Source organism: Myotis lucifugus, unplaced genomic scaffold, assembly GCF_000147115.1.
Source record: "Myotis lucifugus unplaced genomic scaffold, Myoluc2.0 scaffold_29, whole genome shotgun sequence".
In the NCBI taxonomy this organism is placed as follows: domain Eukaryota; kingdom Metazoa; phylum Chordata; class Mammalia; order Chiroptera; family Vespertilionidae; genus Myotis; species Myotis lucifugus.
The window spans coordinates 5,291,703-5,307,594 of record NW_005871077.1 but is presented as its reverse complement, the minus strand read 5'-3'; the positions used below and the strand labels follow the sequence as shown (position 1 = coordinate 5,307,594).

The window sequence follows — 15,892 nt, the reverse complement described above, 5'->3', positions numbered from 1 at the left end:
TGCACCAGTGGGGTCCCTCGGCCTGGCCTGTGGGATTGGGCCAAAACCAGCTCTCCAACATCCCCTGAGTGGTCCCGGATTGTGAGAGGGCACAGGCCAAGCCGAGGGACCCCACCAGTGCACATTCAGGGCTGGAGAGGGATGCAGGAGGTTGGCCAGCCCGGGAGGGACTGTGGAAGGGCTCCAGGGCATATCTGGCCCATCTCGCTCAGTCCCTATCAGCCAGATCCCAGCAGCAAGTTAACCTATTGGTTGGAATGTCTGCCCCCTGGTAGTCAGTGCACGTCATAGCGACTGGTCAACTAGTCGACTGTCTGCCCTCTAGTGGTCAGTGCATGTCATAGCGAGCAGTTGAGCGGCCTTAGCATATCATTAGCATATTATGGTTTGGTTGAACGGACGACCAGACACTTAGCATATTAGGCTTTTATTATATAGGATACTGTTTTCTTAATGGGCCCATTGGTTTTATGCATTCAACTTATAGTAGCATTTTGTTTGCCTTTCCTATGTGTAATTAGTCTTTGTTTTAGTCCCTTTCCTCAGAAGTAATTTTGGAAAACAGCAAATTGCCAGAAGGAGTAACAATAAATTATAAATCTTACTGCAAAAATGGGGTGAATGGAACAGGGGAAAATGGAAGAAAATGCTCCAATATTTCCATTGGAGATGAGGTAGGTTGTATAAACATTTTCTGAAGAAAAGAAAAATATTGCTGTTTTATATAAGCAATCTAGTTTGTAATTTGAGAATAAAAGAAATGAGGAGCTTTTTAAAATATTTTTTAGTATATTTAAATTGCTTAGTTGTTAACTTAAAACTTAATTTTGTTTTCTTCCCTTTAAGGTTCAATTTGAAATTAGCATAACTTCAAATAAATGTCCAAATAAGAATTCTGAAACCATTAAAATTAAACCTCTGGGCTTCACTGAAGAAGTAGAGATTATTCTTCAGTTCATCTGTGAGTGTGACTGCCAAAGTGAAGGCATCCCTAGCAGTCCAAAGTGTCACGAAGGGAATGGAACGTTTGAGTGTGGAGCTTGCAGGTAAGCTGGAAGTGGTTGGAGAAGGACACAGAGAAGTATTGATTGTGTTGGAAACATATAGGCAGGCTATGTTTTGGGACATCCAGAAAAAATCTCTCTATATGGAACAAATAAATGTTTTGTTCCAATCACTGTTGCTTACCACAAGATTAGTTTTATGATCTTGTGTGTACTATTTATAGAAAGTTCTTCCTTGTCTGTTTTCTTAAGACTGCTCTTTAAAATAAAAGCTTTTATAGCCATCCAAGATGTATTTATAACAAACTTTTAAGGTAGCATTTGGATTTTTCTCTCATAATAGCAATCTGAGTTTTCTAGAGCAAAATAAGCTTATATAAATATGTTTATAAAGATGCTTTGGAAAAATATACCAAATTTATAATGGTGATTTTATCTGGGAAATGGAATTAGAAAGCAGTAAAGGATGTTCACATTGTACTGCATATACTTCTGCGTTGTTGGAATAATTTTTAAAAAATGAATACATTTTGGCCCTAGTTGGTTTGGCTCAGTGGATAGAGCATCAGCCTATGGACTGAAGGGTCCCGGGTTTGATTCTTATCAAGGGCATGTACTACACCTAAGTTGCAGGCTCGATCCCCAGCTCTGGTCAGGGCACATGCAGGAGGCAACCAATCAATGTGTCTGTCTCACATCGATATTTCTCTCTCTCTGTCTCTCCCCCTCCCTTCCACTCTCTCTAAAAATCAGTGGAAAAATATCCTTGGGTGAGGATTAACAACAACAACAAAATAAGTAAATGAAAGGATACATTTTGCAAAATTAAAAAGAAAATAGTATTTCAGAACTTAGAATCAAATTAACTTTAATCATATTATTTTAAAATTTATTTTTACACTCAGGTTACTTTTTAATTAAAAATTAAAATTAAAAAGTCATAGGAGGAAGGGACAGTATTTTGATTAAATGTCAACCCCAAATGGGCTCATAAGGGTTTTAATCACAAGAAAAATAAATAAATTTATTTCATTATCAGTTATTAACTATCAATTTTAAATAGCAATTAAAATGTTACATTTTTATTTTTCATGTACGTATCATGAGACATATAGACCCATTTTCAGTAAAATATTTAACTAAAAAAATTATCTTGAAAATGTTTTGCCTTCCTTCCCTTTATATTTACCAGATACAGAATTAGTGTAGTCAGTGTCTATAAGCATTGTGTTTAAAAATATACAGTGTGTCTGAAAAGTCTGGACCCATAGGATATATTTATTTTTAAACAGTATGTTAAAGTGATAAGCTCAGTGTTTTTCTTCAACTTCCATGCACTTTTATAGTGTGTTTATTGTACTTTTTTAGATTAACAATTGCAGTGTAACTTTAAATTTAGAGTTACTTCACCTATAATAGCAAATGTAATAGGGTATCATTTGAAAACATACCCTTTAAAAATAAATTTATCCTGTTCCTATATGTTTTATTCACCTGTTAATTGCTAGATTATATTTTCATTTTAGTTAAAATGGTTACTCTCCTGAAGAAAGGTTTTTTCCTAGACCCTGCATCTGAACTTGAATGGCTGGTATGTGTGCATATGTGCACTTTTGGGTACACAAGCACTCCCATGTAATATAATTGTAGCTTAAAGATAGTGTTCACAGTCTTATTTCCTCTCCCATTGTTTCTCACAGCTTAACTTGTTTTGTTATTTCTTTTATGTAATTGAAATTTTGGACTCTTTCTTTAGGTGCAATGAGGGACGTGTTGGCAGACATTGTGAATGTAGCACAGATGAAGTTAACAGTGAAGATATGGATGCCTATTGCAGGAAAGAAAACAGTTCAGAAATCTGTAGTAACAACGGAGAGTGTGTCTGTGGACAGTGTGTTTGTAGGAAGAGGGATAATACAAATGAAATTTATTCTGGCAAATTCTGCGAGTGTGATAATTTCAACTGTGATAGATCCAATGGCTTAATTTGTGGAGGTGAGAAAAGGGGTCAGAAAAATGGTTATAAAATGGGATCCCCATCTAATACAATAAAAATGTTCAAGTATGCTTGGTGAATAAATAAAAAAGGACAGCATTGAGAATCAGTTCATCCTTTACATATACTTTCTTTCGCATTATTGCTTATTTTTACTTTTAAATCAATGCTCTGATTTTTATATTTTACCGTTGTTAAGAGAAATGATATTTTTAATTTCAGGAAATGGTGTTTGCAAGTGTCGTGTGTGTGAATGTAATCCCAACTACACAGGCAGTGCGTGTGACTGCTCTCTGGACACGACTTCATGCATGGCCACAAACGGACAGATCTGCAATGGCCGGGGCGTCTGTGAGTGTGGTGCCTGTAAATGCACGGATCCCAAGTTTCAAGGGCCAACTTGTGAGATGTGTCAGACCTGCCTTGGCGTCTGTGCTGAGCATAAGTAAGTATTCTTAATTACTTGAAATAGTTGATATTTACTGTTTGTTACCCTGTTATCACTAAATCCAGAACAGTACCTATAGTAACTTACACTGTAAACAAAGTATCTGCCACACAGAAGACAGTCTTTAAATCTTAAATATTCTTTCTCAATAGCTAGTGTTTGTCACATGATGTTGAAATGTGTCATCTGAGGGTGGTACTGTTATTTTGTTTTTTTGTTTTTTGTTTTTTTTTAAAATATATTTTTATTGATTTTTCACAGAGAGGAAGGGAGAGAGATAGAGAGCCAGAAACATCGATGAGAGAGAAACATCGATCAGCTGCCTCCTGCACATCCCCCACTGGGGATGTGCCCGCAACCAAGGTACATGCCCTTGACCGGAATCGAACCTGGGACCCTTCAGTCCGCAGGCCGATGCTCTATCCACCGAGCCAAACCGGTTCCGGCAGGTACTGTTATTTTGATCTGAATTTGCTATAAATCAAATCCACGTGGTGACTGTTGATAAGTTAGCTTTACCAATTGCTTAATTACCATCTTTTGACTAAGCACAATTGAAGGTTTTGCCCTTGAAGAACTGTTATTGTATCAACACATAGTTTAAGTTCCTTTGGTTTTATGTTATATATTTAATATCCGATAGGGCTAGTTTTATTTTTCTATTTTATTTCTTTTCGGCATTTTAGTTTGAACTGTAATTATAGTTTCACTTGGGAAACTGGCATCTTTATATTTAGTTTCTCATTGAGAAATGTTATATGCCTCTTCATTTATTCAAATCTTTCATAGCTCTTGATTTAATTTGGTCAGATTTTGAATCTAGCTCACAAAATAATCTTTAAGCAAATATTTTAAGTAATAAAGGTTAAATGTAACAATTTATGTTTTAACAGAGAATGTGTTCAGTGCAGAGCCTTCAATAAAGGAGAAAAGAAAGACACATGTGCACAGGAATGTTCCCATTTTAACATTACCAAGGTTGAAAGTCGGGACAAATTACCCCAGCCAGGCCAGGTGGATCCCCTGTCCCACTGTAAGGAGAAGGATGTTGACGATTGCTGGTTCTATTTCACATATTCAGTGAATGGGAACAATGAGGCCATTGTACACGTTGTAGAGACTCCAGGTAGAAATCTGATCATTTCAAAATGCCTTTCATTTTCTTTTATGTCTTGTTTTTACTACGTAGGCTTATTGTAAGTTTCTCTAATATCCAGGAATGGCTTCCACCTTTATTATTTTAGGTTCAAGTTGGGACATTTTTTTATCTCAAAGTTTAAACAGTATTTAATTAACTATATAAGAAATGAGGAAAAGAGAAGGCAAGTTTTAAGTTTTATGAGTGAAGAGTTTGAAGATTAAGTGCAATAATCCACATTGGCACAATGCTTGTCACTTAGGGCACTTAGTAGGTACTCAATAAGAGTTATCTCATTATTGATGATATCTAACTTTGAGCTGGAAATAGAATGGGACACTGGAAAAGATAATTTGTTAAGGGATATTATAAAGTATGAGTTTGTTCAGCTTCTCAGAAGATAAGATATTTCTTGGTGTTTCTATACACTTAAAAAATATTTGTTTTTTTGTGGGAATATAAGTTTCCATTTCTCTTGGATAAATATTAGGAATGGACTTGGGGGACATATGTATATGTTTATAAGGAGGAGCCAAACTGGTTTTAAAAGTCTGTACTATCTTGCCCTTTCATATTTGTGTTTTGTAGTAGTATCTCCCAGTCTTTCCCTCCTTGTCTTCTCATTTTGTTTAACAGGGGTTTTTTTTGTTTGTTTTTAAGACCAGAAGCTTTAATTTTAATTGAACTACAATTTACCAAGTTTTTGTTTTATGTATCTTGCTTTTGTTATTTAATCTGAGAACTCAAGTTGATAAGAACTTTTCTCTTGTGTTTTCTTCTAGAAGTTTTGTAGCTTTGCCTTTTCATTTTGGTCTATACCCCTTTTGAGTTAATCTTATTATATGGAGTGAGGTTTTAGTTTTTTGCATATGAATGTCCAGTAGTTCTAGCACCATTTGTAGAAAAGACTGACCTTTCTTAACCTTTGTTAAAAATGAAATAACTTTAGATGTGTGGGCCTATTTCTGACTATATTCCAGTCTATGCAACTGTCTTTTAGCTAATGTTACACTGTCTCAGTTACTGTCGCTTTATACTACTCTTGAAGTCTGGTATTGTGAGTTGTCCAACTTCGTTCTTTTCCAAAAGTGAATGTAGATTATCCCAAAGAATCTATTAAAAAGGCTCTAGAACTAACAAGTGAGCTGACAAGAGTTTTTGTAACACTTTCCTAGTTCTCTGCCTTTTTTGTAAATTTTAGAGGTAACTTGCTGATCCTATATAATAAAAGGCTAATATGCAAATTGTCCCCTGAAGACCAGGGGGCTGGCCAACAGCCTGCGGCCCCTCCCCCTCGCTGGCCCTGCCCCCTACCAGCCCTTCACCCCGATTGGGGGCGGGGCTAGTCAGCCAACCACCTTCAGCCCCTCCCTGCTGCCTGCCTGGCCCAATCTGTCCCAACAGGGTGGGCCGGCCGGATCCCGCCCATGCACGAATTCATTCACCGGGCCTCTAGTCCTATATAATAAAAGGCTAATATGCAAATAAACCGAATGGCAGAATGACCAGTTGCTATGGTGGTCAGTGTGCTCCCATAGGCAGAGCGCCGCTCAACCAAAAGTCGGGCTCATGGCTGGCGAGTGCAGCGGGGATGGCGGGAACCTCTCCTGCCTCTGTGGCAGCGCTAAGCCGTCAGATATCCCCTGAGGGCTCCTGGACTGAGAAAGGGTGCAGGCCGGGCTGAGGGACTCTCCACCTCCCCTGAGTGCATGAATTTCTTGCACCGGGCCTCTAATATCTATATAAGCACTGCCAGGATTTTGATTGGGATTGCATTGATCAAATTAGAGGAAAATTGGTATTTTAACAATGTTGTGTCTTCCAATCCATGAACATGGAATAATTTCTTTCATCAGTGTTTAGTAATTTTTAGCAAATGCAAATGTTGCACACATTTTGTTGGATTTATGACTTTTAAAGCTATTGTAGAGGATACTATTCTAAAATTCAATTTCTGATTTTTAAAAATAAATTTCTATATAACATACAGAAACACATAATGATTTGTTGTTTATTAATCATGTATCCTGGGGCCTTGTCAACTCACTTGTTAGTTCTAGAGTCTTTTTTATAGATTCTTTGGGATAATCTGCATTCACTTATCTTTTTATAGGAGACTGCCCAGTTCTTTGTAGTTTTGGCTGTATTCTACACACATTAATTCCTGGTGTACTCAGTCTTTTTTTCATACTTTATAGAGTGTCCCACTGGTCCAGACATCATTCCAATTGTAGCTGGTGTGGTTGCTGGAATTGTTCTGATTGGTCTTGCATTGCTGCTAATTTGGAAGCTTTTAATGATAATTCACGACAGAAGGGAATTTGCCAAATTTGAAAAGGAAAAAATGAATGCCAAATGGGACACGGTAAGTTGCAAAACATCTAAAAAGTAAAGTCAGTCATAAAGTAAGTGTAATACTTCTGAGATTTGTTTATTAAAACTAAAACTGATTATTAAAGTCCTCACTAAGTGTTTTATTCCTCCGTAAGTTCATTATTCAGAGAACTTATATTTAGTGAAAAAACAAAACATCTTAAATATATTCCATTAAAATAAAATACTGTAAAAATGTATCTTCTGGTTACTGTGGTCATTATTTTTACTTCCTTAATAATTTTGGTCTTAAATCTACTATTCTGTCTTTTTATCTCATGTAAATTAGAATCCTATACAATAGAAAGACCTTTCTCTCTCTCTTTTTTTATTTTTCAACAAAGAACCTTAAGTAGAAAGCAGCCAGACTCAAAAGGCTGTTTACTGTGTGATTCTATTTACATGACATTCTGGAAAAGGCAAAACTATAGGGGCAGAGAGCAGATCTGTGTTTTCCAGGGGTTAGAGTAGGGGTAAGGGTCATGAGGGATCTTCTTGGGATGACCTTAATTGTGGGTATGTTTATGCATTTGAGAATTAATGAACCTGTACTTAAGAAGAGATAAATTTACCCTCTGCAAATTATAACTCAATAAACCTTGCTTTATAAAAATTTTTGAAAGCTGTTAGTGGCTGAAAGTTTGTGCTAGTGTTGGCTTTGAAATTTGGAGTCGGAGGTGGGGTGGCCAGATGTTGGCACTTGTGTATTTGTCTTTTGATAAAGGAAGGCTATGACATTTTTCAGTATTTTTAAATTATAAATGAATTTTAGTCATTTGCATTATAGTACAATTTGCTGGGGTTTTTAAAAAAATAATTTCAGAAGTATAAAAATAGTAAAGTTAGTAAAATAGTAAAAATTCTCCTTTATAGTGTTTAAACACACATGTCAATTTTTTTCTGAGAAATCATTAGAAACTATTTCTTTTACTTTAGCAAGAAAATCCGATTTACAAGAGTCCTATTAATAATTTCAAGAATCCAAACTATGGACATAAAGCTGGTCTCTAAGTTGCCGTTCGTATTTTCTTTCATTTTCTGTCTTTGCATGTGAACTTTTATTCTTTTTGATTGCACTGTGTGTCCTTTATCACTATTGCTATTTTTTTAAAAGTCTGTCTTTATTTATATGACTATATTACGGCTTTTTTGTGTGTGTGTATTAATTTAGAGTTAGTGTTTAGAAGGGCTTTAAATAATGGGCTAGAAGCAGCAGCTGTGTTGTGAAAAGAGAATGTGCTTTGTGGTCAGACTGACTTAGGGTGAAATCCCAGCTCTTCCACTGAGTAAGTAGAATAGCTGTGAGTCCCTCACTTTCTAGCACTTTAGTTTTTCATATCTTTAACAAGAAGTCAATAATAATGTCTATTGTGTAATATGATTGTTTTTGGCTGATATGATATCAGCATGTCAGTTATAATCCTCATTACAGACCAATACTTTGGAAGGGATTATTTATCATATGCATGTTTTAGGGTAAAATAGTGAAAAATGACTGTGATATCTAAATTGGAAAATAGAAAAAAATGAACGTAACCTGGTATAACATTGTTGGTTCTAGAACTATTTTGAGATTCTTTATTCTTGATTGTAAATTGAAATTCTATTAATAACCAGAAGACCTTCTATTTATATAGGTCTTATATGTGTATATATTTCTTGTTAACTTTTGAATGAGTCTAATATTTAAATCTAACATTGAACTTTAAAAAAAACTAACAAAGACTTTAAAGAGAAAAAGTCCTATTACAGTTTTAACTACAACTTAGTGGAAAATTTTATAGTTACAATAAGCCTTGCTTATCCTCTAAGCTAGGGCCATTTATTTTGATGAGTCTATGTTATACCTGGATGACAAATTAATTGTTGTCTCTTATCAGTAGTGGACAGGATTCTTCCTTATGTCTGAATTTTCATGAAATGCTTCTAACATAAAACTCTGTGATAAAAACATTGTGATTAGAATAGATTCTCCTGACTGGTTATCCAGAAATCTTCTTTTCTTTCCCATCTATTTTTATTTCACATGTGAGAAAACCAAGGCACAAGAAGGATTAGGTAACTTGACCCAGGTTCATGTCTGGTTAATGGAAGAGCTGAGATTCAAACCCAGGCATTTGGGGTCTAGGTCATGGTATCCACTACATTGCACTGGTAGCAATCACATACTCTTCAGGAGATTATTACCTGGTTAAGAAGAGGTAGATCACTCTTTATAGAGAATTATTAAGCTTTATTTTATTTTATTTTATTAGAATTATTAAGCTTTTTGACGTTTGTTGTAACTTAGGGTAAGCACTTGATTATATGGAAACCACACTGTAGTTTTGCTTATAAAATAAAAATAAGTAAGATATTAATATAGAAATGTTTAATACTTTTAAACATATTGGAAGTATCAATAATAAAAACCATTACTAGTCTGATTTTTCTTTTATTTCAAAGCAGATTTTAAAACTTTTGAAATGGCAAAGTTAAATTTGATGGCAGGAAATTATAGTCAGATTCATATATGGACAGGTTGGTCCATTTTCATATTAGTCTGATACTTGTCACATTATTTTTCTTATCTAATACTTCCAGAAAGTCATTTTTAGAAGAAAACTGTTGCTTAGATTCCTCCCCTCCCTCCCTCCCTCCCTCCCTTCCTTCCTTCCTTCCTTCCTTGCTTGCTTCCTGCCTACCTTCCTTCCTTCCTTACTTCGTTCCTCCCTTCTTGTGTTAAGTCAAAAAACAGCAAAATATTGACAATTTCATATGGTTACTTCTCATAGAAGAGAAAATTCTATATGTCCTGCTGAAAGGTGTAATTTTCACCTTTGCTGTATGTTAAATTGTACTTTGAAGAAAATTATCAATATTAGTGAAACTTAATATCTCTATTGCTAACTTAACTTCTGGCTAAAATGTTATTTTTTTCAGCCAAAGTAAAAATAGAAATTAAAATAAGTCAAGGCTTATAAAGAACGTTTCTGATATGGGACCAAAGTTTGCTAATCAATTACGTCATTAATGTATTTTGGATAATGGGCAGCCACTGTAATTATTTTAGCACATAAGACTAATGTAGGGACATTAGAAAAATCAAATTATTAACTTTATAATTGTTAAAATGGATTCAAAAATTGTCTAGTCTGTCTTCCTCTGGTGTTAATGTAAATGCATTCCTAATGGTCCACAGTTGTGCATTGTAAATCTAATATATTTTATAGGGATGATTCTGTAGCTGCCCCTGTCAGCTATTCTAGAGTGAGCACAAAGATGAAATTTTACTGAATATAACCCTATTCTTTTGATTTAAATAGGCCTTGCATTTTTTGGAGGATAGGGGTGGGGTTGCATTCTGAACAGTGAAAACTAATCTGAATTATTTAGTTTACTTCTATTTAAAATGATGCCTAATGTAGATTAGTTTCAGTTTACCTCTAACCTTGCATGTTGAATTTTTGTTTGAATGGACTTTGAAATAATAAGTATAAATGTTTGTGTTTATGAAAAGGCACACTTTTCTCCAAAGGTAAGGTCTACTATATAAATTGTATTTTGGGCTCATCAGTAATAACAAGTGTTTTTTCCTCTTTTGTTTCCCGGGTTTGTTTGTTTGTTTGTTTGTTTTTTGTACCTCCTTTACAATTCTTAAGTATTAAATATTTGATTTATCTAATGCACTTATTTTAAATTAGAGGCCCGGTGCACCAGTGGGGTCCCTTGGCCTGGTTATGGGATTGGGCCAAAACCGGCTCTCTGACATCCCCCGAGGGGTCCTGGTTTGTGAGAGGGTGCAGGCCAGGCCAAGGGACCCACCAGTGCATGATCGGGGCCGGGGAGGGATGCGGGAGGTTGGCCAGCCAGGGAGGGACCACGGGGGGCTCCAGGGCATGTCCGGCCTGTCTTGCTCAATCTTGATTTACCGGACTCTAGCAGCAAGCTAACCTACCAGTCGGAGTGTCTGCCTCCTGATGGTCAGTGCACATCATAGCAACTGGTTGACCAGTGGACTGTCTGCCCCCTGGTGGTCAATGCACATCATAGCAAGCGGTTGAGCGGCCTTAGCATATCATTAGCATATTATGGTTTGATTGGTTGAACGGACGAGGACACTTAGCATATTAGGCTTTTATTATATAGGATAAACTTAAGTAAATGGTCACTTATTTTCCCAGCATATTTGAAAGAATGGGTAGTATTACATGCAGATAGGAAGATAAGTGTAACTTATTTGTGCTTTATAACTTGTTAAGAATATAGTTGCGAGGTTCCAATTTCCTGTCTCCATTGTGAAATGTTCGTTGTAATTTTCTCTGATAGAGAATTATTTGCCTGTATTTCTCAGCTTTCAAGCCTATTTCAGTTTATAAGAACAGGAGAAAAAAGAATGCTTTCTATAGCAGATATTTGAATGTATCAGATAGCATGAGACTTTTTAAAGAAAATGGTAGTGTGAAATTGTACATTATTTTCCTTTTTATTTTTCTTAACCTGAGCTGCCCTGGCCATCATGAATATTTTTCTTTTACTTTTTTTTGTTTTTTTGTTTTGTTTTGTTTTTACATTTTTTTCTTAGTTATTTTTCCACTTAAAACATCACTCAACATATTTTTGGATCTTGAAAGATCTTTTGTATTTATGGCTTCGACTTTTTTACTAGACTTAATTTCAGTACTCCTTATTAAAATATACTGTTGCAATAAAACTAAGACACTTCACCAGTACAATATTGAAGAAGAATAATTATTTTCTGAGAAATGGTAATTATGTTTGTTAACATTCTAAGCAAATTTGGCAATGTGGTGACTTGGTTGGAGGCTCAGCACCCTCAGTGACACTGACAGCCTTACCCCAGAACTCTCTAAATCAGTAACACTTTTGGAATAACCTCAGGAGAACAATTTCCTTTCTCACAAAAATTAAAGCCAACGATTCCTGTAAATTGTCAAGCACCTTTTGTGCACAATAAAGGGTTAAGAATTAGGCTGTTGATGGCAAAAGAGTTAATTCTTTCTTTAAAAAGGCATTCAAAACTACTAAAAGAGAAACCATAACAGCACATTCTCTGCTATGGAGGACATTCTCCAATCAACTCTCCAGTACAGAATGGACTCAGGAATGAAATAATGCCAGTTCCTAGGTGCACCTTTAGACCTGTAGAGCAAAGCTTTCACTTTTCGTATTTGTGTAAACTTTTATTTGTACCCTTTTAAAAATTTTCATGTGATATCTGGATCAATAAAATGGAAATGACTTTTGAAAATGACCTTATATTGACCTTATAGCTTATATTGTTTTATAAAATAATATTACATGATTTTAGTAGAGTAACTGATCATTTTTCTCATTTTTTTTTTTTTTAGGGTGAAAATCCTATTTATAAGAGTGCTGTGACAACTGTTGTCAATCCGAAGTATGAGGGAAAATGAGCACTACCTATACCAATTTTACAACATTGAATGCAAAATAGTGAATTTCATAGTCACAGAGGAAGATAGCTTTAGGGCACTGTCCCCATGGGTTTTACTTGTGTAGGTTTTGAAAATGTATAATATGTATAATTAAAAAATGTTTTTTGTTATTTTGAAAATAATATTATAATCAATGCCAGGGACTGACATAATACTTGAGACAGGATGGTTATCCTTGTCAGCTAAGGTCACTTCGTGCCTTTTTTTACCTTTTCTTCCTGGACTATTGAAATCAAGCTCTTGTTTGATTAAGTGATATTTCTAGAATGACTGAAAGGACAGTAGTTAAAGTAGTGAGTATGCTGAGAGTTTCTTTTAATCAAGTATTCAAACTGATTTTTAGCTTTATAGATATGTCATTTTCAGTTATTAAAAAAAATCCAAAGTAATCGTCTTACTAGCTGGCTTAGAAATTGTTTTAAATTTATTTTGCTATTTTCCTAGACATGATTGATGACATATCTGAAAGATGAATGAATATATTAGGAGTTAGTTGTGTAAAATAGTTTTGAAATATTTGATATGCAAAGGCCATGGGAAAATGTCAGTTAGGAAGGGAAAAACAGCTTGAAAAGCTGTGTGCCATTTTAAGAATTACTTAATTCTTGGAACTTTTCATGCCTTCTCTATAAATTCAAGCCTTGGATAAAAGTATTGGGAAATTTTCTGCAAAAAGTTCTTAATTTATCATTATTTACCTAAAGGCCTTAAATTACATAGTATTTTTTGAATTGGCAACTTTTGGGTTATGTTATTTTGTTTAAAGCCTGGTGCTTTTTATCACCACTTCTAATCATTTAACGTATTTACAATTTTGAAGTAAGACGTTTTTTAATTAGTACTTTAATTAGTAGCTGTAAATTTGCCTTTTTAATGAACAGGTGAAGTTGTACTGTGGTTTAAGCAACAGCTATCACTGTGCCAGGCATGCTTTCAGTTAGTTAGTGCTGTATAACAGGCCACTGTACATTACTCCTCACTGTTTGAGTTGACCATTTTGTTTCATACTGGTCACATTCTTATTTTAAGTGCCTTTTAATTTTAACAGTTCACTTTTTACAATGCTGTTTACTGAAGTTATTTATTAAATAAAAATGCATAAAATAACAAATTGGGTATTTTCATTCTATATTGATATATTTTGTTAGTTTGTTTGCATGGGTTAAGAAGGTTTTTAGGTTAAAATGGTTGATGTAAAAGATTTCTGGTTAATGGGTATTTTACTTAAAAAGCTAAAACAGCCCTGGCCAGGTGGCTCAGTTGGTTGGAGTGTCATCCCATACATCAAAATGTTGTGGGTTCAGTTCATGGTCAGGGCACATATCTAGGTTGCCGGTTTGATTCCTGGTTGGGGCACATATGGGAGGCATACCCTCACATCAATGTTTCCCTCTCTCACCCTTCCTCTCTCTCTAAAAATCAATAAAAACATATCTTCGGGTGAGATTTAAAAAACAAAAGAGCTAAAACATAGTTCTTAAAAAAAAAAAGGAAAGATGTGCTAGAGACAAAAGTTTTAACAGAGAATCAAATTCCTCCCTTGATCATGGAAGTGGAGTCTTATAATATCTTTAGAAAAAGAATTTTCTAAGATTCACACAGGAGAATGAATAGGTTTTATTGGCATGGAATTATATTTCTTGGGTTATGAATTCTCATGGCCCTTCAACCAGTCCTGAAAAAGGTGCTGCTGGGGTTCCAGTAGAGCCAAAAGGAACCCAAAAGTGTCACTTTCATGTTGGAGCTTGGTCAAGTACATTCAGTCCAGATTCTGTCCATTGTGTGGGTCACACATGGCTGTGAGTCACGAGCCACATGGGAGAATGCTGGGGAGTGTGCCCCTACAACAGGAGTCACAGAAGCACAGGCAAACAGGAGAGGCAAGAGCCAAGAGAGCCAGAAGTGAATTCCCTTTGTTCAGAAGTTTAAATATTCAGGTTTTATATTTAACCTGCAGTGGTTATGCCTATTCTGGCCAATTACCTGTTCCCAAGTGTGATTGATGGGAAAGCACCTTCCTCCATCACTTAGACCTTACTGGGCATGTGTCCAGTCTGCCTTTGTCCAGTACCTTCTCCAGTGATCAGTGGGGATCAGACTTGGAGAGTGAAATTAGCAAAGCTGAATAAATGGCATGCTTATATTATCTAGTCTTCCCTTTAATCCTTTCCTGTTAAATAATTAGATTATTATAACTACCAATAATTAATATGGAAAAATAGATTTTAAGACTATCTTTGAGCCCTCTAAATAATATTGGATAAATCTTCATCTCCCTCTTCTCTTCCCCCACCTACAGTAGTATACTAGGACAGCGGTTGCAGACCTTTTGCACCTCACGAACCAACCACCAGTGGTCGCCAACCTTTCAGACTTCATGAACCACCAGTGGTCCACGGACCACCGGTTGGCAACCACTGTACTAGAAGATATGTTTGATTAGATATAACCTATGAAGTGATCACCCAGATAGATCTAGTACCCATCTGATACCATATATAGTTATTACAATACTAGAGGCCCGGTGCATGAAATTTGTGCACTGAGTTGGGGGGATCCCTCAGCCTGGCCTGCCCCTTCTCACAGTCTGGGAGCCTCAGGGGATGGCCTATAAAGGGCTTAGGCTGCAGTCTGGGCTCCCTCTGCCAGAAGCGACCGGCTGATCAGGGAAAGGCACCACCCCCATCGCTCCTTCGCTGCTGCTGCTGCCTCTGGCCTCCCTCTGCAGGAGGCGATCCGGTGATCAGGGGAAGGCGATGCCTCTGCTGCTGCCACTGTCAGCCGCGAGGCTGCCTAAGCCTTGGCCTTCGCAGCCAATGCGGCTTGCCTGAGCCTCACCCGGCCCTCATTGCCTGAGCCTCGGGCCCTTGTAGCGGTAGCGGCCATCAGCGGCTTGCCTGAGCCCCAGACCGGCCCTGGGCAATCGGCAGCTTGTCTGAGCCCCAAGCTGGCCCTAAGCAAGTGGCAGCGGCCATTGGCCGCGAGCTTCCCCAGTGATGGACAGACCACGTCTTCCAGGGTTCTCCTGTCTGCAGGGGAGGGTGCAGGGCTCCCTCTGGCCCTGGGTCACTGGGTCTGGCTACTAGAGGAAATTCCCTACACTGGTTGCCCGGACACCTGGAGGCCTCCAGATTCCCCACCCTGACCTGAGGGGCGTTGAGGGGCGGTGGAGGTGGCCTGGGAGTTTGAGGAGCCGCTATAAGGCGTTGCCTTTCTCAGAACCCCTGACCCAGAGGCCAAGGTGAGGCGTGGCCGGGCGGGAGCTCTTTGCTCACCTGCTTTCACTGCTGGGCTTTCCCTTGCTCACCTACCTTCGCTTCTGGGCTTTCCCTTGCTCACCTGCCTTTGCTGCAGTGCGGAGGTTTCCCAGCAGAGCGGCTCTGCTGCCACTTGGCAGGAGGAACCTGTGGTCCTTCTGGGCAAGCGGCAGCGGCCATCAGGAGCGCTCACAGCTGCCGCTGCCATGTGGGGAGT

The 15,892-nt window shown here is 37.2% G+C and overlaps 1 protein-coding gene across 3 annotated transcripts in view; it reads left to right on the top strand.

Moving 5' to 3' along the window:
• ITGB1 (integrin subunit beta 1) overlaps positions 1–13,529 on the top strand; it is a 29,575-nt gene extending 16,046 nt beyond the window's left edge. Inside the window, exons 9-17 of one of the 3 annotated variants that reach the window (XR_002828696.1) lie at positions 534–674; positions 847–1,046; positions 2,761–2,999; positions 3,223–3,445; positions 4,342–4,574; positions 6,785–6,951; positions 7,896–7,976; positions 11,971–12,087; positions 12,311–13,529. Coding sequence is in view for 2 of the 3 variants with exons in the window: in XM_006086678.3 (XP_006086740.1) it covers positions 534–674; positions 847–1,046; positions 2,761–2,999; positions 3,223–3,445; positions 4,342–4,574; positions 6,785–6,951; positions 7,896–7,970 (1,278 nt within the window). In the remaining variant the exon portion in view is untranslated. The remainder of the gene's footprint in view (positions 1–533; positions 675–846; positions 1,047–2,760; positions 3,000–3,222; positions 3,446–4,341; positions 4,575–6,784; positions 6,952–7,895; positions 7,977–11,970; positions 12,088–12,310) is intronic. The other 2 variants (XM_006086678.3, XM_006086679.3) reach the window with 2 other exon arrangements.
• The last annotated feature ends 2,363 nt before the right edge of the window (positions 13,530–15,892 follow it).